This window comes from Cydia pomonella, chromosome 17 (genome assembly GCF_033807575.1).
Source record: "Cydia pomonella isolate Wapato2018A chromosome 17, ilCydPomo1, whole genome shotgun sequence".
In the NCBI taxonomy this organism is placed as follows: Eukaryota; Metazoa; Arthropoda; class Insecta; order Lepidoptera; family Tortricidae; genus Cydia; species Cydia pomonella.
Window position 1 is genome coordinate 12,800,762 of NC_084719.1, and position 24,645 is coordinate 12,825,406.

At 43.1% G+C, this 24,645-nt stretch overlaps 1 protein-coding gene across 2 annotated transcripts in view; it reads right to left on the bottom strand.

Annotated features, from left to right (window-relative positions):
• Positions 1-175: 175 nt before the first annotated feature.
• The window catches only part of LOC133527273 (bumetanide-sensitive sodium-(potassium)-chloride cotransporter-like), a 44,827-nt gene continuing 20,357 nt past the window's right edge, over positions 176-24,645 (bottom strand). The window contains exons 7-24 of one of the 2 annotated variants that reach the window (XM_061864212.1): positions 24,320-24,512; positions 23,602-23,741; positions 22,362-22,556; positions 21,209-21,316; positions 20,507-20,630; positions 18,713-18,834; positions 17,425-17,560; positions 16,727-16,826; positions 15,714-15,825; positions 14,789-14,923; positions 14,050-14,156; positions 13,812-13,945; positions 12,853-12,915; positions 11,839-11,950; positions 10,396-10,559; positions 7,020-7,134; positions 6,080-6,228; positions 176-5,188 (exon numbers count right to left, since the gene is read on the bottom strand). In XM_061864212.1, coding sequence (XP_061720196.1) covers positions 4,941-5,188; positions 6,080-6,228; positions 7,020-7,134; positions 10,396-10,559; positions 11,839-11,950; positions 12,853-12,915; positions 13,812-13,945; positions 14,050-14,156; positions 14,789-14,923; positions 15,714-15,825; positions 16,727-16,826; positions 17,425-17,560; positions 18,713-18,834; positions 20,507-20,630; positions 21,209-21,316; positions 22,362-22,556; positions 23,602-23,741; positions 24,320-24,512 — 2,457 coding nt within the window. In that variant the 3' untranslated portion in view covers positions 176-4,940. Of the gene's footprint in view, positions 5,189-6,079; positions 6,229-7,019; positions 7,135-7,560; positions 10,560-11,838; positions 11,951-12,852; positions 12,916-13,811; positions 13,946-14,049; positions 14,157-14,788; positions 14,924-15,713; positions 15,826-16,726; positions 16,827-17,424; positions 17,561-18,712; positions 18,835-20,506; positions 20,631-21,208; positions 21,317-22,361; positions 22,557-23,601; positions 23,742-24,319; positions 24,513-24,645 lie in introns of those variants that run through there. The other variant, XM_061864210.1, reaches the window with a different exon arrangement.

Here is a 24,645-nt window from a genome sequence, read left to right on the forward strand (position 1 = left end):
ATGCAAATGCGCTCAAAGAGCAAATATAAAACTTGTGTCCCCTGTTTGCCTTAACTATAGATTCAATTAACTGGTATACGAACCGACTACAGTTTGTCTCAACTCGGTCACCTATCTAATTAATTATTAGAACTCTAAACTAAGAGGAATGAAATGGAGGCAATGAAACGCTAAATGGTCTCAAGTCATTTAATCACAAAACTGATATTACATATTTAGACTAAAATAAGTTAGGAGCAGACTTACCCTACGGTTAAAAAATAACAATGACAAGGTACATTCAATGTGCTACATATATGAATAAATTAAATAACAACGCAATACGTTAAACAAACAAAAATAAGCGCTATGTGCATTTAAATAAATGGTATAAAATAAATAATAACGAAAATTTGAGAAACGAAAATTAAGCCTAACTGCTACGCAGTATATATTGCGAATTATAAAGGTATACAAGGTTTTTGGCTAGGTATGAATTATGGGTGTAAAAGTAACGAATGCGACCCATAGCGGCCAGGCTAGAGCCTACATTCGTGCACATAGCCAACTGGGTAACTTTAAAAATAAATGTACATAATAAAAGTTAATTACACCACTCGTATAACTTAACAAATATATTGTGCCAGAAATAATTAGAATATTTACCTAATTTTTATTTTATTACACACGCACACGAACACACACACACACACACACACACACACACAATTTAAAAACCAAACCATATTGGACGACTGAAACAGCTGCGTTACAAAAATATATTCCAAATCTCATATCTAATTTGTGTATTTGTAAAAAGCTTGTGGACATTTCGTATAAAATATGTTCAGAAGTTACAACAGGCACTCACTGGTATAGTTTACAAAAATACCTACGATTGTACAAAAATATGAATGTCATAAAGTCATAATTATAGTAAAAATATTAATAATAGTGGAATATAACAGTTAAAGCTGTCCAGATTAATGGCTCAGATCTCCCAATTAGCTACATGCATGATGTTTTAAAGATGTCAATCGATTCTATTAACCTGATATTTAATGTGCCCCTAAAACTTCGAAATCGCGACACCGCGCACCGCGAGTAAAACTCCATTCAAGAAGTGCGCGGATCGTGACGTCACAAGGCACACGTCTGCACCGAAGTATGTGTATGAAAAGAATCATGAATACTTAATAAGTTTTTCATTATATACACAGCAAATAAATGTTTTAAGTATACAGCTGCTGTACATGTTTTTTTATTATTATAAAAAGAAAGAAAGAAAAGAATTTAATAAAAGTGTTCAATATACATTTTAGCAATAAATAAATAAATTACGTTTTGATACAAAAATTGCGGCATCCACATTTTCGATTAATTTCGCGGTAACGTGTTCATTGAACACACATTATAAACTATTTTTCATGCATGTAGCCCGTAGCCAATTCCGTTAGCAATCGTCATTTAATAAGATGCGATACAGAATGCGCTTAGCAATATTTTAATCGTGCCGTTAACGTATTACGGTTTTACGATAAAGCCACTTTGTACTTTCAGGAAATCGTATAATAAAGCTTAATAAAAGTTGTCTTTCAATTATCTAAGCCACGTGATATTTTAAGACTATAACCCTCTTATTCATAAACGTGTACTAAAGTTACGATGCCGCTGATCATCGTTTGTCCCTTTTCGACGTATTGGTATGATGGAAAGGGACAAGCGATGATCAGCGGCATCGTAACTTTAGTACACGTTTATGAATAAGGGGGTAAGAGTTTAGAGGTAAGTATAGCACGTACAGTCAAGGTATTAAATATCGACACGTACAAAGTGCCAAAAATATGTACACACGACCTTATTGCCTATACATTAAAGTAGTGTATACATATTTTTGGCACTTTATCCGTGTCGATATTTAATACCTTGACTGTACCATACAAAAGAGAAAATGTTTTTCTTCAAAATATCTTCCATTGTCCATGTTTTTTTAACTGTGTTTTTGACACAATTAAAAACTAGGTTTATAGGTTTTCCTTTTTTTCTCCAAATTTGCAAAACAAAAAATCTTTTTTTTTTTAAGTTAGCGAAACCTATAAACCTAGAATATATTATGCTGAAGCGATCGACAACAAAACCAAAGTGATTTGTTAAAATTTAGTTAATGGAAACCGTTTTCTCCCGAAATTAAATTTCATAGAAAAAGTACCGTTATTTCGTTAGGACCGCAACGCTTTTCTTCCCTCTTAAACAAGGCGTTTTTAAAACGCTATATAAGCGGGCATAAAACGCCAAATTGCATAAATAGTGAGATTCAAATAATAATATTAATAATTACATAATACTAATAAGAATAATTACTGTAGAATCACCGTATTAAAATTGTGGCCTATTTCCTTGACATGTTGACAAAACAGAAATAAGCCCAAAAAATACCAAATCTACATTTGGTTGCCTTTTCATGGCATAATGCGTATGGAAAGACCTTTTCTCAAAAATGCAATGAAATATTGATGTTATGTTCCTTATAATAGGCTGCGAAGAATGATGTTTCAGGTGCGGCTAGGACAAGAGGTCGTTAATGGAATTTCATACAAATCTTGCAGGCCTAGGCCTCTAACTCCTTTTTTTTTCTTTTTTGTGTTTTATTATTATTATTTCAGGGTTTCCTATAGGGGAACGAAAATTTGATTATTTTGCGCTACGGCGCACGGTTTAGATTTCATTATAGGTGTAATAAAAAAACACAAAAAAAAGGATAAACAATAATTTTTAAAAAGATAAAAAAAAGGAAAGAAGCGTAATGGCGTGCGTCGTAGCGCCAAAATAATCAAATTTTTGTTCCCCTTCAACACCCCTCGCACTGAATAACCTATCACATTAGGACATGAAACAATCATCATCATCATCCTATTTTTATTATTATTTCATTGCATGTTTGAGAAAAGCACTATACATACCTCGGCGGGAAATATGGGGTTGCCCGCCTCAGACCTATCCGAGGACGACGAGTCTTTATGTCTTCGGCCGGCAACCCCTTTCGTCCCGGCCTCTGTAGTAATGTACTATTTCTATTCAGCTTGGTCAAAGAGCTAAAAGATGAAAACATTATTTTGGAATCACGCAGACTCAAAAGAATCTTATAGTATATGCATTCATTCATACAACTTGGGTACGGTGACATATATCACCTCAATACAATTTTGCAAGATTTTGCGTTTTTAGGGTTTTATAGTCACCTAGAAACCCTTATAGTTTCGCCATGTCCGTCTGTCCGTCCGTCCACGGCTTCTCGTGATCGTTAGTGCTAGAAAGTTGCAATTTTTTTAGGGTACTTCCCACACAAAATGATATTTTGTTTTGCTTTGATAGGTCTTTCAAACTGAAACCATTTTTTGGTATCGTTGGATAGGTCTTTCAAACCGAAACCATTTTTTGATAAAGATAATATTTTCGGAAATAGTCGATCCGTAAGAAAAAAAAAATTCGGCCCTCTAACCTTCGACCCATGGGTCCAAAAATTATGAAAAATATCTTGAAACAAAAGCTTAGTAAATACTTTCAATGAAAACTGTTGCGAACATTATCGGTCTAACCGTTTTTGAATTATTGCAAGAAATCTTCTCTTTTACAATCTTTTATTTACTTTTTACCTGACCGTTGTCTGTTTGTAAATTTTGTAATCAAAAGTTAAATTTGACCCACTTCCCGGTTTCCGATGAAGCTGAAAATTTGCATACATATGTAAGTCGGGTGACAATGCAATATTATGGTACCATCGAGATGATCTGATGACGGAGACAGGAGGTGGCCATAGGAACTCTGTGATGAAACAACGTAACCTAATTGTGTTTGGGGTTTTTAGAATTGTCTCGATGAGTATTAGTTACTTGTGGAAAGAAAAGTACAGTCAGCGATAAAAGCTTGTACCAAAAATGAAATTTTGCCAAAAACTTATTTAGTAAAAAGACGTACAAAATGCTGGAAAGGTACTCCCTTATGCTTGTTATGTACCTATATGATACTTACTAATTAATAACCCCCATTTGGCTTGTTCTGACATAATGATAACTACGAAACCCTACACTGAGCATGGCCCGACATGCTCTTGGCCGATTTTTTGCTAATAAAATGGATGGAATTGACATCTTTCACCATACCCAAGCTGTTGTGTAAGCTAAAAAAAGTATTGTTTTATCTGCCCTTAGCAGCTATAGTAGCTTAATTAATCCACAGTATCAGTTTATTCGAGATTTTTAATAATATGCCTAAAATACACTTAGAAAATTTGTACTATATATTCAAACTAAAAACAAAATTGTATGCTACTTTCAAACATTATTGTAATTTTATATTACTAATGGGCACAACGCATTCTCATAAAACAAAAGTCAGTGTACTAAAACATTCTTAAAACTTACCTTTAGCAAGGTACTAGTACTAGGCCGGTGGTGTAACACTTCGCCCCCAGCAATATTACATGGCTGGCTGTCTTTAATCGTTAAATTCATTCTAACAGACGACATCGCATTGGTGTAAAACTGGACTTGCTACTATTATACCTATAATACGGTCCAGTCTAATAGTAACAGCCGTACGAAGCGGGTGGCGCGCCAGTTTGATGGAAGCAACGCGCTCGACATTACATTGTTAAAACTTTTCTAAGGTAGAATAATAGTAGATGCAAAACCAACCTTACTGCTATTGGCTTACGGTCCAATTTAAGAGTAAAACGTCAGCACAGCAGAGTGGTTTCCTCTCAACAGCAGTACTCTATCCACAGATGTCGCTATACTCGTAGCATGTAGCCAAGCCAGGTACAAAGCGGGTGGTATGATGTTCGGTCTTCTAGGCATGGGTAATGTTATACAGACAAGTCGAGCGCTACAGTGTTGAAATATTTCGAAAGAGACAACGGTTGATGTAAAACTGACCTTAATAGTATTGACATACGGTTCAATTTAAGAGTAAAATGTCAGCACAGCGGAGTGGTTTCCTCTTAGCAACAGTACTCTATCCACAGATGTCGCTATAGCATGTAACCAAGCCAGGTACAAAGCGGGTGGTATAACGTTCCTTCTCCTAGGCATGGGTAATGTTACACAGACGAGGCGCGCTCCACAGGACTGTGTTGAGATGAGCTCCCGTAGACGGAGATGGCGGTGGGTTCGCTCGCGGGCCGCTAGTAGGTCTGCATCGGTAATGCCTACTGTAAAAAAAAACTTATTATAGTTTTTACTGCACGACTTACTCTACCAAGGTGTTATTCATTGTATAAAAGTTTGAGAACTATACGTCGCCATTTATAGTAACTGAACTGCCAATCATCTTATAGCCACTTCAGCTGTCAAGACTTTACGCCTCTCCTATTGATAACTCACGCTCTACTATAGATAACTCTTTGCTTACCTACTTATAAATCCAAAGTGTTATTGTGGCAACTTGGACTGTAAGGGCAATACAATGTATGTACTCTTATTCAAGCGACGCGAAAAGTGCAGTCTCTCGGCGTCTTCGTAATGTCAGAAACTAATTTTATTTTATTTATTTATTTATTTAAGAAACAAACAGTCTTTTATAGTTATATATAGCACAGGAACTTTTCTTAAAACTAGACTTACAGTTTCCTTAATGAAAATATTTTAACATCATGCTTATTAAATTAAGTAGTTTCTACATAGTAAAACAGAGCTATTTGTGCGCGCAAAAACAAAAAACAAACAAAAGAAAAGAAAAATTATGAGAATAAAAACATAAGAGCATTATAACAACCTTATGGTATTATTTACAACCAGAAATCTCAAGGATTTATTATCTATTAATAAAGAAATTATAAAAAGCAGTAACATCTAATACTGAGATTATTTCTTTAAAGCGCTAATTTCAGCGTCGAGTAGCAAAGTGGTCTTATCTCTTAAAACTTAAGGTTCTTTTTGTTCTCACGAGCAACATTGGACTCGTCCAAAGTGCGGAACGGTGCGATGAGGCGGTCAAAGTACGCCAACGTGTAGTGTTTCGGCTTCGTAATATCAGAGACCATCGCAGGCCGGGGTAGTAAAGTAGACCTTATCACTTAAAACTTAAAGATCATAATACTCACGAGCATCATTGGAGTCGTCCGTAGTACGGAACGGTGCGATGAGTCGTTCGAAATACGCCAAAGTTGAGTCTTTGGGCTTCTTCGTAATGTCAGAGACCATCTTCAGGGCGGAATAATCTATGCGAAACTTCGACAGGAGGGACGCCATGCTACAACCATAGGAATGGAAGTCAGTTACAGATGTAGTGAATAATATTCTACCATCGTATTTTTACGGAATCGCACGAACGTGTTATGCTATTTCAGTCAGTCTCAGTACAAAAAAATATTAAGGTCGACTGAAGTAGCATGACAAATACGAATGTTTTCGATTTTTCACATCTGTACTAGCATGTTTTTAGTCAGTCAGGTTTTTAGATCACGTCGTAAGCAAACTACCATACGGTTTAATTGCATGCGAAGTCTCATAGTTCACTGCTGAGTGACGTTTGTCAGTCCGTCAACTGTGGTTGGTGCAGACCCTAAATATGTAGCGATCACAAACGCGTTGCGGACTAAACCACTTCCCGCATTTATACGAGTATTAAGATTTACTGTGTAATGGACAAAATGGTGGACGCTTAGAGCCAACACACGCAGAGCATCCTCGGGAGCACTGGAAACCATTCTCACCAGGAAGCAGAACACATCATATCTACAGAGCGAATAGTAGTGTGAGGCAATGGGTCTTGCGGTGCTTTCTCAGGTGAGCCCGCTTTATGTTGACTGTATACCTACACTCGTCGAGAATTCCCGAGACAGGCCGTGAACGAGTGAGTACATACTGCTCCCTTCTCGTCTCGCTCTTTCACGTCCCCTTTCGCCCTACTCCGATTGAGACGGCTCTCGACGAGTGTGTACAGCCGGCATAATATTCGAGCGAGATTACATTTAGCTGTGTCCTGAGTCAAAAAACATCTTTGAAAAAATATAATAAAATATAAGACACGATAAAACTTACTTCCGCTCCTCGAGTTCCATCTCAGTGTTCTTGTTGGCGAGCGTGAACACGCGCAGCGGGCACGACGACCAGGCGCGCCGCGTTGATAAGATGTATGGCAGGAGGAGGGTTAAACCTGTGAAGGCAATTCTAGTCAATAAAATTCAGTCAGTAAAATTGAGAGCTTAAAAATTCGATAAATACGAGTAGGGTCGGATTTGGCTTGTTTTTGGAGAGCACTACCATGCTTATGAATAGTTTAATGCTAAGTAATTATTCTGCTATGACTTTGACATAAATTATCAAACAAAGCTAACGTAACCCGTCCAGAAGACTAGTCGTATTGTGGTCGTAGCGTGTAAGGTTGTAGGTACAGCTGGGTGCATGGTACCTCCGTCGTCGTACAGCCACCACACGTCGACGGAGCCGGCCTGGCGCCGCGTGAAGTGCTCCACGGACGTGAAGGAGGAGGCCCGCCGCGCCGCCGCGCCGCCGAGCGCGCGCCGCACCGCTCCGCCTAGCCGCCGCTGTACAGCCGTGTGTACGTTACAAGTGTACCTCCGTCGTCGTACAGCCACCACACGTCGACGGAGCCGGCCTGGCGCCGCGTGAAGTGCTCCACGGACGTGAAGGAGGAGGCCCGCCGCGCCGCCGCGCCGCCGAGCGCGCGCCGCACCGCTCCGCCTAGCCGCCGCTGTACAGCCGTGTGTACGTTACAAGTGTACCTCCGTCGTCGTACAGCCACCACACGTCGACGGAGCCGGCCTGGCGCCGCGTGAAGTGCTCCACGGACGTGAAGGAGGAGGCCCGCCGCGCCGCCGCGCCGCCGAGCGCGCGCCGCACCGCTCCGCCTAGCCGCCGCTGTACAGCCGTGTGTACGTTACAAGTGTACCTCCGTCGTCGTACAGCCACCACACGTCGACGGAGCCGGCCTGGCGCCGCGTGAAGTGCTCCACGGACGTGAAGGAGGAGGCCCGCCGCGCCGCCGCGCCGCCGAGCGCGCGCCGCACCGCTCCGCCTAGCCGCCGCTGTACAGCCGTGTGTACGTTACAAGTGTACCTCCGTCGTCGTACAGCCACCACACGTCGACGGAGCCGGCCTGGCGCCGCGTGAAGTGCTCCACGGACGTGAAGGAGGAGGCCCGCCGCGCCGCCGCGCCGCCGAGCGCGCGCCGCACCGCTCCGCCTAGCCGCCGCTGTACAGCCGTGTGTACGTTACAAGTGTACCTCCGTCGTCGTACAGCCACCACACGTCGACGGAGCCGGCCTGGCGCCGCGTGAAGTGCTCCACGGACGTGAAGGAGGAGGCCCGCCGCGCCGCCGCGCCGCCGAGCGCGCGCCGCACCGCTCCGCCTAGCCGCCGCTGTACAGCCGTGTGTACGTTACAAGTGTACCTCCGTCGTCGTACAGCCACCACACGTCGACGGAGCCGGCCTGGCGCCGCGTGAAGTGCTCCACGGACGTGAAGGAGGAGGCCCGCCGCGCCGCCGCGCCGCCGAGCGCGCGCCGCACCGCTCCGCCTAGCCGCCGCTGTACAGCCGTGTGTACGTTACAAGTGTACCTCCGTCGTCGTACAGCCACCACACGTCGACGGAGCCGGCCTGGCGCCGCGTGAAGTGCTCCACGGACGTGAAGGAGGAGGCCCGCCGCGCCGCCGCGCCGCCGAGCGCGCGCCGCACCGCTCCGCCTAGCCGCCGCTGTACAGCCGTGTGTACGTTACAAGTGTACCTCCGTCGTCGTACAGCCACCACACGTCGACGGAGCCGGCCTGGCGCCGCGTGAAGTGCTCCACGGACGTGAAGGAGGAGGCCCGCCGCGCCGCCGCGCCGCCGAGCGCGCGCCGCACCGCTCCGCCTAGCCGCCGCTGTACAGCCGTGTGTACGTTACAAGTGTACCTCCGTCGTCGTACAGCCACCACACGTCGACGGAGCCGGCCTGGCGCCGCGTGAAGTGCTCCACGGACGTGAAGGAGGAGGCCCGCCGCGCCGCCGCGCCGCCGAGCGCGCGCCGCACCGCTCCGCCTAGCCGCCGCTGTACAGCCGTGTGTACGTTACAAGTGTACCTCCGTCGTCGTACAGCCACCACACGTCGACGGAGCCGGCCTGGCGCCGCGTGAAGTGCTCCACGGACGTGAAGGAGGAGGCCCGCCGCGCCGCCGCGCCGCCGAGCGCGCGCCGCACCGCTCCGCCTAGCCGCCGCTGTACAGCCGTGTGTACGTTACAAGTGTACCTCCGTCGTCGTACAGCCACCACACGTCGACGGAGCCGGCCTGGCGCCGCGTGAAGTGCTCCACGGACGTGAAGGAGGAGGCCCGCCGCGCCGCCGCGCCGCCGAGCGCGCGCCGCACCGCTCCGCCTAGCCGCCGCTGTACAGCCGTGTGTACGTTACAAGTGTACCTCCGTCGTCGTACAGCCACCACACGTCGACGGAGCCGGCCTGGCGCCGCGTGAAGTGCTCCACGGACGTGAAGGAGGAGGCCCGCCGCGCCGCCGCGCCGCCGAGCGCGCGCCGCACCGCTCCGCCTAGCCGCCGCTGTACAGCCGTGTGTACGTTACAAGTGTACCTCCGTCGTCGTACAGCCACCACACGTCGACGGAGCCGGCCTGGCGCCGCGTGAAGTGCTCCACGGACGTGAAGGAGGAGGCCCGCCGCGCCGCCGCGCCGCCGAGCGCGCGCCGCACCGCTCCGCCTAGCCGCCGCTGTACAGCCGTGTGTACGTTACAAGTGTACCTCCGTCGTCGTACAGCCACCACACGTCGACGGAGCCGGCCTGGCGCCGCGTGAAGTGCTCCACGGACGTGAAGGAGGAGGCCCGCCGCGCCGCCGCGCCGCCGAGCGCGCGCCGCACCGCTCCGCCTAGCCGCCGCTGTACAGCCGTGTGTACGTTACAAGTGTACCTCCGTCGTCGTACAGCCACCACACGTCGACGGAGCCGGCCTGGCGCCGCGTGAAGTGCTCCACGGACGTGAAGGAGGAGGCCCGCCGCGCCGCCGCGCCGCCGAGCGCGCGCCGCACCGCTCCGCCTAGCCGCCGCTGTACAGCCGTGTGTACGTTACAAGTGTACCTCCGTCGTCGTACAGCCACCACACGTCGACGGAGCCGGCCTGGCGCCGCGTGAAGTGCTCCACGGACGTGAAGGAGGAGGCCCGCCGCGCCGCCGCGCCGCCGAGCGCGCGCCGCACCGCTCCGCCTAGCCGCCGCTGTACAGCCGTGTGTACGTTACAAGTGTACCTCCGTCGTCGTACAGCCACCACACGTCGACGGAGCCGGCCTGGCGCCGCGTGAAGTGCTCCACGGACGTGAAGGAGGAGGCCCGCCGCGCCGCCGCGCCGCCGAGCGCGCGCCGCACCGCTCCGCCTAGCCGCCGCTGTACAGCCGTGTGTACGTTACAAGTGTACCTCCGTCGTCGTACAGCCACCACACGTCGACGGAGCCGGCCTGGCGCCGCGTGAAGTGCTCCACGGACGTGAAGGAGGAGGCCCGCCGCGCCGCCGCGCCGCCGAGCGCGCGCCGCACCGCTCCGCCTAGCCCGCCGCCGCCACCGCCGCCGCCGCCGCCGCTCCTGAATCATATAATAATTTTATGAAAATACAATTTTCTCAAAAACATGCAGTAGGACCGTTTGAAATTATTGTCCTAATCTGACGAATGCGAAAAGGACGGTGAAAGTAATATCTTATTTTTATCTTTGTTTTAACACAGCAGAAAGTGCCCGGCGACCGGACAGATGTATAAAACCCGGACAGATGTATAATGCACGCGTCCGATACAATGTAGTAATGCACTCAAGCTGTTAACTGCCTTGTGCCGGCACGTGTGCACAAAATTTTAATTAGGTTTACTCCCAAACTAATCTACTACTAGTATGGTAGGGGAGCCCAAGACGGGATTTTTGTGGTTACTCGAGCGTGTCAGACAAGGATATTAGTGATATCTTGGTACCCGTGGAGTCTACCTGAAGCATTTTTGGCCGTCTACATTACAAGTTCGAAACACATTAACCGTGAGATTAGGAAAATGCGTACAAATAATTGTCGAATTAAACATTAGCTAAACTATGGAATCGACGTGGACCAAACTAACCAAATCCACAATCTTTTTTTTTTAAACTACATCGGTGATAAACAAGCATACGGCCCGCCTGATGGTAAGCAGTCTACGGAGCCTAAGGACGCCTGCAACTCCACAGGAGATACATGCGCGTTGTCGGCCCTAACACTCCGCACCCGCGTTGAGCTCTGGCAACTTTGACGATTTTTTTAATTGCCCACCAACCAATAGGCCAACATAGTAGACGGCTAAAAGTCGTCAAGGTAGACTCCACGTGTAGCGCGATATTTGTATCTCCATTTTGGATTTCACAGGCATATAATTATATCCCGGTCTTTTGATAGGCTTGCGTGAGGATATAGCTCCAACACGTAGAGGTCCTTTGGAGAGCATTAATGTCATGTAGAACGTCTACTTGAACGTCTACTACAACAATAGATCACGATATTACTATTATGACTAAATAACTTTTATTTAAATTTAATCCAATTTATTTATTATTATTAATTAATTAATTATCTAACCGTCGAAGGTCATCCAGGCGCTTTCAATTAATCCTTGAATGTTATTCTCTCTTCTCTTTTAATTAATTCTTGAAAAAGAATATATTACATACATAATATTAGAATTGTTTGCATACATATTTCCATAGGAAGTGACCGTATTTTTTTTTTGGCTGTGTTAAATATATTGACAGTATAAAGGGCCCAAGCAGGTCATGTTTCTCGTCAACAAAGTTCGTCCTCTAGACAATGTAAGTACAAGTAAAGTTCATAATGGATACAATTTACCTCTCCTTCTGTTCGGTGTTAGCGGGCTTATTGGCGGCGGCGTTGGGGTCGGCGGAGACGGCCGCGCGTCGTAGCTGCGGGGAGCCCAGCGACACGTCGGACATGCTACTGCCTGCGACATACAGGACATATATTTTATATAGATGTGCTATACGCGTACGCCCGTAAGGGACAGAACATACGAAATGCGACAAAATTAAAAACACGTTTTCACATTCGTGACAACATACCAAAAACAATCTACGTAATTTGGTCGGGTTATTTGCTGCCCCTCCCCCATTTCATCTCTATATTACTATACCTCTGGTTCGTGTAATATCTATGAACCTACCTAGCGCCACCGGATAGATTAGGGACTACTATTTAAAGCTGAGAGCTGGTCACTTTTGCAACAGTTCTGCCATAAGAGATTGTCGTCCTTTCTCTACCGTCCATAATGATACTGATCTGATACTGATCTGTCATTGCCCAAAGTGACGTTTTTGGATTAGAGGTTTAGTTATTAGATATCATTCCAATATGACAGTGATATGATACTGATCTGTCAGTGTCAAAAGTGACGTTTTTGGTTGAAGGGCGCATAATGCGCAATTCAGCAAGTCCTGGAGGACACGAAATTGGAACCATCTTATATTGGAAAGATGTTAGTTCAGTTTCACATTATATTGTTGGTATTGACCTGCTACAATAGTAAGATGTTTCAATACTCCTAGACTATAAACCGTCTTTTGTGTACTATGTAGAGGGAACAAAACCGGTTTTCGTTTCCTCTCCAACTAGAATATTAAAAAAAAATGGGGTTTGTATTTTTAACAACATGTATATGCCTCAGATAAAGCTTCTCAACCTCGTGTAATGTACTAAAATAAGTTCACTTATCAATCGCGTGTTTAAGATGAAAGTGAAGGACCCGCGCGCCGTTTGATACAAACGTAGTCCTCATTTTCATAGATGATGAGTACATAGTCAAATAACAGTATTGGTTAGTAAGATTCTTAACAAGTGATATCTTACCTCTTGAGTGCGTGTTCAAGCTCTCAGTAGACTTGGATTCCTTACAGTTGTCTCCCATCGATCCTGCCGAACGTGTTAGCATTGTTCATTGAACATTGTTATATACAGATGAATGGCGTATGGGAGTTTAGACACTGTGAGTGGGCGTTTTTGATAAACATGATTAAACACTACTTTAAACTTTCACGATTTTTACTGATTATTTTTTACTAGAAATGTGAAATAATCGCGTAAAATTAATTTTTATATTTACTCCCGACGCTTAATAATTTACTTGTAATTTTACGCAATTAAGTCCCGTTTTAGTAAATAATTATAAAACGATAAACGTTGCCAATTTAAGGCGTCAGTTTATTGTATGATTGAAACGAAATATTAGACACACTAAGGCCTGTTTCACAATGTCCGAGTCCTGAATAAGCTACTTATCACTTATCTGACGAATAAAGTCAACGTTGGCGTTTCATAATCTTCAAATAAGCTTAACTGGTAGATTAAGTGCTAAGTTTTGCAGGATGTTTTATCTGGCAGTTAATTTATTTGTTAATTAGCTATCCAATACTTTACTTGGACACTGTGAAACAGGCCCTAAGACATTTAATTTGATCTGAGGTGAGGTATGAAACTTAGGTACAATAATGTTACCTATACTAATGTTACTATAGACGGATCAAGAACTTGCATGCGAAATGCGATTTTCGTTACATTGCGGTTTTTGGTCCATCGACTAAATTCATCGTGCAGTAAGCTGCAGAGAGAACTGACTGGTCTGCAAACATTATGTATATATTATGCATTTCAGTTATCTCTGCAGCTTACTGTACTCTGTAGTTACCAATGTATCTAATATTGAATGCCATTTCTCGCGCCGTGTAATGGGGGTTTAGCTAGTGTCAGACCCGCACTGTTTTTATTTTATTATGAAATTGTTGAAACACGCGAACCATGTAAGTACTTACGTGTTAGCGTGGTGAGGTCCTTAGCGTTCATGTCGTGTAGGTAGGCTTGTAGGTCATCGTCGAGCGCCTCGCTTGTGTACTGCCCGCCCTCCACACGCAGGATCGCTATCGCCATGTGCACGTCCAGAGCTTTACTGTTAACGAAGCAGACGGTTTCCAAGAACGGTTTTCCGAGAGAATTATTTGTTATTACTAAAAATTTACAAATATACACCAGCTAAACTAGTCCAAGACTTACTGCATAACTTCCACGTAGTCAACGATTTCCGAACGGTCACAGTCCAGCCAGTTCTCCTTGAAGCCCATCATCAGAATGTTAGGCTTGAGTTTTCCAAGGCCACTCGTCTACAAAAAAAAAGAGATACGACTGAATACTTCGTCATCAAATGTCCGCTGAGTCTCTATGTATGAAGTGAGTCACTTAAAAAGATGATAATAAAATATATGTGTGAGGTATATGTCTAGTAAAATTAATAAAGTACTGATTAATATGTATTAAATCTCAAAGCTCTGGTTTCCTAGGATAGCGCTGCCGTCATATGGCGGCGCAAAAATAATGTTCCTTCCATCACGGCCCTTTAGGAAACCGCGCCATTTGTTTACATAGACAACGTTCTAGTGACGCCATTTCACCGCTGTATTACGGCTGCTATATGACAGCACCACAGAATATGTAATAGTACTACCGCACAGAAAAGAAACGTCCTACAAAACCGAAGTTTGTCACCGACTCAGGGACGAATCATGCTGTCCCTTTCGAATGCATGGTACTATCTCTTTCGGATATTTAGGGTTGTCATAAATCAAGTCATTATCTTTTCTGTGATCGTACACGCAAACGGAAGTCAAGTTGTGCCAACCCTAATAATTGCTCAAAGCAATGCTGAGCCGAATGGAGCCGAGAATGACCGAAAGGAACAGTTTCGCCCCCCTGACAGCACCGCTATCGTAGGAAACCATAGCTTTCAGAGGCATACCTGTATAAGCGCGCTAGCGCCATCTTTGAAGCTGACATCGTCGACGAGACTGTAGAAGGCCTTGATCTTGCGCTTGTTGAACCAGTGGTAGGCGCGGCCGGACAGCGCCTCGCGGGCGCGGTGGCTCACTTGGTTCTGTCAACGAACGTTGTTGATACTTTCTAAACTACCAATAATGTCAAAAAAGGCTTTGAAACTTAGACAGTGTTTAACCTGAATATAATAGGTAGGTAAAGAACATCGTCTCCGCTGGCTTGGCCATCTCGAAAGGATGGGTGATGATCGGGCAATCAAAAGGCCAAGTAAGGACTTGGGTCGACCAACTGGACGCCTACCCATCCTAAATATCGTTGGACGGATACAGTGGAGGCAGCTCGGCATCAGCGAAAGCTGGCGCGAGTCCGCTCTGGACCGAGCAATGTGGCGTGCTCTTGTGTAGGAGACCAAGACTCATTTTGGGTCATCGCGCCAGCCAAGTAAGTAAGTAAGTTTTAACCCAAAAACTGCAGGGAGATAAGTCAGTAGTAAAGACATCACTAAATTATAATTTAGAATTAATACACAAGTAAAAGTGTGTGCAGTAGCAAATTGCTCTAAAAGCAGGTCCATGATAAATTAACCCGTCAACCGGCAATAGAATTGCTTCCGGCTCCCTCCGACGCGATATCGCTTCACGAGACTTCATAAAAAAAATATGAGAAAAATCAGAATCGCCTCCGAGTAAGTGGTTTTTGACATTTCCAAATGCTGGGTGTTGAGTCTGTTGAGGGATTAACGTAGATTGTATCAAACCATCAATAACCGCTGTTTCATTAAAATATAACGAAGATCAAATCGAAATATGAGGACCTATCACATAAATTTAAGAGTCTGCTTATAAAGAAAGACCGTTATTTATTACTATTTGGTAATAAAATATACTCACAGGTACGATGTGCCCGCAAAGCATCAGCGACAGGCCTTTAGTCAGGAGGTACGTGAAGTCGGTCAGGATGGGCCTCTCGCCCGGGAAACCAGTCAGCACCAGTATTTGGGGCCTGTGACATGAAACAAGGAATATGTAAGTGGTTATTTCAAGAGGCAGATTCAATTTTTAATGACAGCTCATGACTTGAAAATGACGATATGATTGGTGAAATTTCTACAAAATGGATTGAAAGCATTTTGGCATTTAATGACGGGGGAAACCAATCGCATATTATTATATCCACGTGTGTCACATTTATGCTGATCGGCTAACTTCCGCTGTCTTCGTTGACATACGAATACTTCCTCGTTGTAATGGATCGTCTCAACCTACAAGATGGAGCATGTAGGACAACTGTTATCGCATATAGGTGGTCCTGCAGTATGGGAGCGTGACGTCCTTTTACGCAGGATTACAATATTTGACGTTGTCAATAACAATATGCACGCAGTACAGTTGAGCCGCTCGTGGCACAATCTCCGTAAGGTCCAAAACGTTGCAAAACCTGCTTTGATAGCTCTCCTCTTTGAAGGACAAACCTATAGACCTTATACTTATAATCAACCATTTTCAACTAAGGGTGCCTTTCCACCAAAGATGTGCTATGCTGTGCTATACTATGTTTTCATACATGTGAAACGTAGCTGTAGCTGGAGCTGCGTTTCAAATGTATGAAAACATAGCATAGCTAGCATAGCACATCTTTGGTCGAAAGGCACTCTAAGACTAACAGACAAACCGACAAACATCACCACCACACTCCAAGGAGGAAAAGATTTGTGTTCTCTCAGGAACCAGGCCCCCCTTTCTTTCCCGGGATGTGATGGAGAAAAAGTACCTCTAAACTCCGAAAATTAATAAAAAAAACCCGTGAGGTGGCTTTAGAGTTCTAGTCAGATTGGAAGGTTATGTTCGTTGCCTCGCGATCCCCGTAAAGGCTTGCATGCAGTGCCTGTGTTGTACAGCCATACCTGTAGTTCTTGACGTGTTCTGTGACGCGGTTGAGCTGGTGCGCGCCGGAGAGCGCCGCCTTGTAGGTCTGCGCCTGCGTCGTGGAGCCCCAGTTCACATCTGCGTACCAAAACTAATTGCAAAAACTGCTATTGGAATGTCGAGTCTATGAAATTACTAATAAAATCCAAAATACAATAGCGGAGCGACCACTGTTAAAGGGACGTCTCTCATGTTTTTGCGCCACAAAGATGAGCGGTAACCTTATTTGAGTTACCGGTCAAACGCATTACAAGGGCATGTCACTCTTAAGAGGGAAGTATACCACGCGCACTCGTCAATACAAAAAGAGAAAACGTTTTTCCACTTGTAAATATTTTCCATTCTCCATGATTTTTGAGTTTGTTATTGACACAATGAAAACCTAGGCTTATAGATTTTCCAATTTTTTTTTTTCAAAATTTGCAATGCAATTTTATTTTTTTAAGCGAAATCTATAAACCCAGAATATAAGATGCTGAAGCGATCGACATCAAAGTCAAAGTGATTTGTAAGATTTGGTTATTGAAAACCGTTTTCTCCCGAAATGGAATTTCAGAAAAAGTACCGTCATTTCGTTAGGACGCAAAGCTATTCTTCCCTCTTAACTCAGATCACGAACATGATCGCCAGGCATAGTACATGTAATGTACAACTAGCATAGTGTATGCTGACATACCTGGCTTTCTGTAGGACACGAGCAGGTAGAGCGCGAGCAAGCACGCGAACGTCACGAGCGCCGTGATCCACGAGATCACGAACATGATCGCTAGGCACAGGACCGCGCCGAGCAGAGATAGCCACATGTTGTACAACTGGCATATAAAAAAATATATATTAGACTAACACTTCAATCCATAATACCTATTCTTACTATTCTTAGCCAGTCTTCCAATACGACCGAAAGCGATAACGTTTTCGCGCGCAAGAAACGTTGATGTAAAAGAGATGCGTACTTTTTCTAAGAGAAATATTTCGACGGCGAAAATAAATCTCGCAATTAATCGCTACTCTCTCATTGATCGCCAGTTTAGCAAACTATGAATATACTCAACAAATTCGACGCCTACGTAAAATGCCCGTGTAACCCATGTAGGGTTCTTACAGCTATGTCATATTATTTTATTTTTTATTTAAGCGTATGGCGTAACATTGTAGGCAATATTAATATACTATCTATTTATTATAAGTCGACATCCAGGCCACGCAGCCAACTGATCGCGTCCGGTGTCAAATTGGTATAGAGGTCCTCCGGGCTGCCTTGGAAACGTCTCTTTGGGCATCGTTCAACAATGTGCTGGGTAGTTTGTTCTTCAAGGTATGTCATACATACTGCTTTTTGCTTCGTTACTGATAATTTCAAGGTTTATGAACTATCGACGAGACAATTATATATAATCTACCTTTTACGATCAAGAGTCCCCGGCAAACTCGGCCGAATTTCACATTCCCATACAAACGGAGTTTCGTTCTCATTTTAAAACTACGTGTTGGATTATAATGAAACTTTGCACATACAATAAGATGATGTATATCTAGGGCTAAAATAAGTTTATATTGCTCCACCTTATACAACAAACGAAATAGACCAAAAACAAGTTTCGTATGAAAAATTTAAAATCGCTATATTTTTTTGACTGTGGCTGACATCATGACTGAGGCTACATAAACTAATTATAGCCCTAGATGTACCTTATCATATTGTAAGTAAAAAGTTTTAAAGCAATCTAGCAAGTCGTTTTAAACTGAGAGCGTAACTACGTTTGTATGGAGAACCAAGCTTGCTGAGGACCCTTAAACAATTTACCCTCTTATTCATAAACGTCTACTAAAGTACAAGCCGCTAATAATCATTTGTCCCTTTCCGACGTATTGGTATGATGGAAAGAGACAAATGATTATTAGCGGCTTGTCAACTTTAGTAAACGTTTATGAATAAGGGGGAAACTGTATAGCAGTTTACTTACTCTAAAAGTAGGCCTCCAACCGACGGGTCTGGCCAGACTCGCATGGAATGTAGAGAAGTTGATCAACGTATACGCAGCAAGGAAGAAGTTCGATATCAGAGGTGCGATTTGGTTCAAACCACCTGTAAATAAATAATATCAGAAAAGCTTGTGTAAGGTACAAGATACTAACAACCACATTAGTAAATGTTTACTGGTTAGTTTGGAGAAAGACCTGCAGCAGAGCAAGTGTCCGTACTATTAACCTTTTGAACGCTTTATGTCACAAAGAAAAACGTCACTGACACGCCTAGGTCCCGGGCGCAAGCGAACGAATGTAAACTTTACTTGAAAGTGTGAAGGTTACTTTGACAGCGTACGTCATAACACCTATAGTTGTTCATGGCGCTGTGGGCACGACTAGAGACAACGACGTTAGGTGTTCTTGTTGTTGGTTGCTTGTTTTGTTTAAATTTGCCATTAGGGAATTAATGACATTTCATATTGGTGCCAGCAACTGGGGTGGCCAAACCTAACCTAAAATTATATGCGAATTAAACTTATGACTATAAAAATTAGGACAACTCATTTATGACAAAAACTCAGTTATGCTCAGGAATAATTCTGACGAAAGATTTTTGACTTACTATTTTATGCATAAAGAGTTATGACCAGTGATCGGCACGACCCGTGTCGCACAGTGTCAATGACCTCAATCATTATGTTAACATGGATATGCCCCGAGATTTCGGTCTTTTTAGGAAGTCAGTATTTCCGATTATAGTACATAAAGGTATTCCACACAGGAAGATGAATGATTTTTACCATTAAATAAAATGACATCAAGTTCGTTCATTTGAGGAAAGGTCCGAGTTCTCCTACGCGTCATATTCAGGACACCAACGAGCAACAGTTCACTTTGTCCAATCAGCAGCCAATAGGAAGTCCAGTTAGTGTAACATAAGAGATTATCGAGTCCGTAAAACAAGCCAAAGTCGTTGAAATAAACACTGAGATAATAAGGAACTTTAACAACACGTGCGAACTTAATGAACCGAGGAACATAAGTAAACATATTTGCCATTAGAAAATAGTTGCAATCCTTATCAGTAAACTAGAAAAGGATGGCATTAACTCTTTATTTAGGCATTTCAATTAGCCGTCTTTTTTGCACCGCACCAGTTTAAACAAACGCAAACAATAGAAAATTCGCAAATGACCTTCGATAAGCCAGTCGGTCGAAGGGTTTAGTTGCACTTGAAATGGTTACACCGTTTTAACACTTACGTATTTTGTATGAGTGCAAAATTACGTGCCGCTACTTAATATTTCACAAACTGTCAAATTGAAATATTCAACATTCGAAATATATCAATTTTTTATTTAATAATTAATTATACATTTTATAAGCTTATTTAACACTTATCGTATATTTGCAAATATATATCATACAATAAAATTATTCTATTTAACAAAACCACGGAGTTATGTTATAATCTAATCATGTCCATATTATGATTTCTGCTCGCAATCCCGCGGTGCGTCACGGGTCGTGCCGATCACTGGTTATGACCCTTAAAAATATGACAAAAGTTGTTATGCGACCAGAGGGAGTCCCGCCAGGCAAGTACCATGTTCAACGTTAATCAGTGGCATCAATGCGCATAAAAACTGCATGTTAATAATAAAAAAACGCATTAAATGGATTGGACGTTCGAACTTGTTTTCTACTGAACCGTAGTTCACAACCTTATAACAAAGACAATAGGACCACCAATCGTCTGGAAAGGATATTGTTATCTGTCTCATTCTTACCCATTAGAATGAATGCGAATGCAATAAGAAAGGTGAGCACGTATCCTCGCACCGGCTCGTTGTTCTTGCCGTAGCCCTTCGCGAAGAACTCCAAGTACGGGTACAACTTGTCTTGGCACAATGCCTGGAACACAACAATAAATAATAATAAAAATCGGACAAGTGCGAGTCGAGTCGGGCTCGCCCACCGAGGGTTCCGTACTTTTTAGTATTTGTTGTTATAGCGGCAACAGAAATACATCATTTGTGAAAATTTCAACTGTCTAGCTATCACGGTTTATGAGATACAGCCTGGTGACGGACGGACGGACACATTCTTAATATCTTACAACTGTCAAAGGCTATCCTAGCTACTTTTTTTTTTATTCTACGTCGCTGGCAAACAAGCTTAAGGCCTGCCTGATGGTAAGCAGCCGCCAGAGGCGTTACATACGCGTTGTCGACGTTTTCTCTCTGGCAACCTTACTCACTGGCAGAAACACAACACTATGAGTAGGGTCTAGTGTTATTTGGCTGCAGTTTTCTGTAAGGTGGAGATACTACCCCAGTTAGGCTCTGCTCTAGATCTGGAATGACATCCGCTGTGCTGTGCCCTACCATTCCGACCACAGTGCCCATACCTCTTTTTTGGACGTAGTTTAAGTACATACCTAGGTCCGAGAGTATGCTACGAGCTACTGATGTGTACCATTTTAGTCATACCTGGAATACTTTAGGCGCCGAGACGAGAGACGCTAACGCGGAAGACAGAGTGGCCGCGAAGCATCCTGCGTATATCAGAGGTCCAAAGCCAGACACCAGTCGTATCACCTGCGTTCAAACAATATAACTTTGAGACAATCGACTGATTACTTACATTTGAATTACTCATGATTTGTTGCTGAGTCATGGGTGTTTTCTATGTATTTAAGTATTTATAAATATTTATATATTATATATATCGTTGTCTAAGTACCCTCAACACAAGCCTTATTGAGCTTACTGTGGGACTTAGTCAATTTGTGTAATAATGTCCTATAATATTTATTTATTATGAACTATGTAATTTACACAACAAAGATGTATAGAACCGTCATGACGTTTGAACTGCACCGCGTCTTTTTACATGTCTGAAATAAGTTGGCGTATTTTCGGCAGAAAAATACGCTTCTATTTTTTTATAAAAATAAATAACATGTATTTTTTTTTAATTTCTGGAAAGTGTTTATCTTTCATAAAATTGATATTCGACTACCAGTTGTTTTCTTGCACCATTTTTTGAAATTGCTGGAAGGCTAATTACTGGCTTAGGATTCAATTAAACGGACTCACAAGGTAGTCCGTTTAAAATTAATCATCATCTATCAATTAGCTATTTCCAAGCCTCGACAGTTATGTACTAATACTCCTTTCTTTATCAGTCGAGTAAAAATAAAGCATCAAATGGCTTGCAAGAATTTCATGGAAGATATGATCCCGGGTGCTCCCAGTTATCGTCTGTCTCGTTCTAGCATTAAGATTTTAAGGTTTAGTGAGTGAGCGTCTATAGCAGCGGGACTGACATATGCGTGCGTGATCAGCAGAGCTAATAATACAGGTTTAGGCCTTGGTCTCCGTTTAACGTATGAAGATTTTGAAAAGCATTTTTTTATGTTATAGGAGGCAAACAAGCAGACGGATCACCTGATGGTAAGCGATTACCGCCACCCATTGACACCCACAACACCAGAGGGGTTGTAAGTGCGCTGCATGGGAGTACGCTCTTTTCTAGAAGATTTGAAGGTCGTATCTGTCCGGAAATACCGCAGGCGACAGTTCATTCCACAGTTTATGAATTTAGTCCCTCTTATTGTCGAGTATTTGTGCTATCACATACGTCATTACTGTGATGCAGGCCGTACTCGCAGGTGCGGTTAGCGCAGGCGGCCATGCTCCAGCCGGCCACGTCCTCCGCCGCGCCCGAGGCTTCCCGCAGCACCGTCCAGCCCACGATCACGGCGATCAACAGGTATGACAGGGTTGTCAGGAGTATGGCCAGGATAGTACCTTTTGGGATTGACTTTTGAGGATCCTGAGGAGGAAAACAAAATAAATTATTTTTCACCACACCGACTGGTACAGGCCCAGGCAAAACTAATGAGAAAGTTGCATTTTATCCACATGTGGGGCAAAGTAATCAGATGCAAATTTTGAGTTGCTTCCTTATGTTAGCTAATTAACTTTTTTGAATGATAATTTTTTTATTACGTTAATTTGGATTGGATTTGTTTAGGTTTTTTTGGAAATTCATAGTTAGTATTTTCCTCGCGTTGGTGTGGTGAAAAATTTTGTATTTCACTCGGAGGCAAAGTTTACTCAAGATTCCACTTCTCGAACCACTCGCTACGCTCGCGGTTCAATTTTGGAATTTTTCACTTGCTCGGGTATCAATATTAGCACGATCGGTTAAACTATAACTTTGCCCCCTTGTAAAACAAATAAGTAACTATTATTTTTGCTCAAGATTTTTTTTTAAAGATTTGATTTAATAAAAAAAATATCCAGTAACTAAGATTAGGTTTATTGCAGTAGCTGTGCTGGTGCCTCTTTGTAAGTATTTAAGATACTTGTGTTAAAAGAACACCGCTCTTCCTCAGGACTTTATTACTTTATTACTTCAAGTTCCTCAACTTGTATAAAAGGCGTAAAGTCTGTCAACCTTTCACTCTTACCTTGGGCGCGTCAACCTACGGGGGCGTAGCGAAACTTCAAGGACGGTATGAAAAAATATCAATATACTAATCTCGTAGGTTTCCTTAGTATTTTACCGCCTCAAAATGAATGAGAGCGCGAGACTAATTTAAAAACAGTTCTAACCCCTACTATACTCGTATAATATAGTTCAGAATAGATTTAAGACAGTTTGTCCTTTTTGCTTGCTATACTTTAAGCCTAAATTGATATATTTCAAGTACAGATCTCTGTATTTCACTGGCTAAGAGTGTAAACCTCCCAAATCCATTTTTTCAAAACAGAGAAACCCATTTTTATTTTTATAGACATTAAAGTAAAAAATAAATAAATATCAAAAATGGTTTTAGCAGGTTTACACTCTTAACCGACGATTTGTTAATTACCTTAAGATCGCCAGAAATATTAGCACCAGCGAGAATCCCGGTAGCCGCCGGAAAGAATATCGAGAACACGGAAAAAAACGAATGGTCCACTCCCTCGTAAAACTTGTAGTCGGGCCCCATGTTGTTTTTCAACACCGTCACTGAAAAAAACACATAATTTGAATTTAGCAAGATTTAAAATTAATTTCATAAAACGCTAACGCCTTGTACTGACCAGTACAGAAAAGTGACAGTTTGAGTTCCATTTTGTACTCAGGCAGCGATTGGAAGGTACCATTATGAAGATGAGGTATCACTTGAAAACTCTTTGACTTAACCAAATAATGAAACTTATCGTAATGCTAATAGGGCTCTACTTTTCTTTTTTTTTTTCGGGCCCACGATAGAGCCTATAAAAAAAATTTCTATAGCGGCCAGGAGTATGAACAGAAATACTATTTGGGCTTTCATCTCCCTTTATCACGACTCAAAATTAACCTAATCGTAAGGATATAAGTCTTGATTGGAACACTTCATTATCATCTCCTACCAATATCAAACAAATCCCTGTGCAATCTCGACGTCACTTTTCGGGCCCACGAAACAGTCAATTAGGAAGTTAACTATGGCGGCTAGAAGTATGAAGAGCAACAAAATTTGGTATTTCACCTCCCAATAAAACGCCTAAATAATCATAAACCTTATGAAATTGATATAAGGTCTAGATTGGTATACTCACTGTTGTAACCAACAAAGCCCTGTGCAATCTCGAGGTCACTTTTCGGGCCTACAATGGAGCCGATCAGGAAGTTGGCTATGGCGGCTAGGAGTATGAAAAGCAATACTATTTGGGCTTTGGCCTCCCACTCCATGCCCACCATAACGATACCCGTGAGTAGGACTATGGTGATGCAGCCGTAGATTGTTTGGTCCTAAAATAAAATAACATAAAAAATAGAAAGAGTAAAACAAATAGATTCACCTATTTTAAACGAATTCAAACAGGAAAATATTTTGAATTCGTCTGGTTCATTGTCCGATGGATGTTGTCCGATTTCTCCAAGA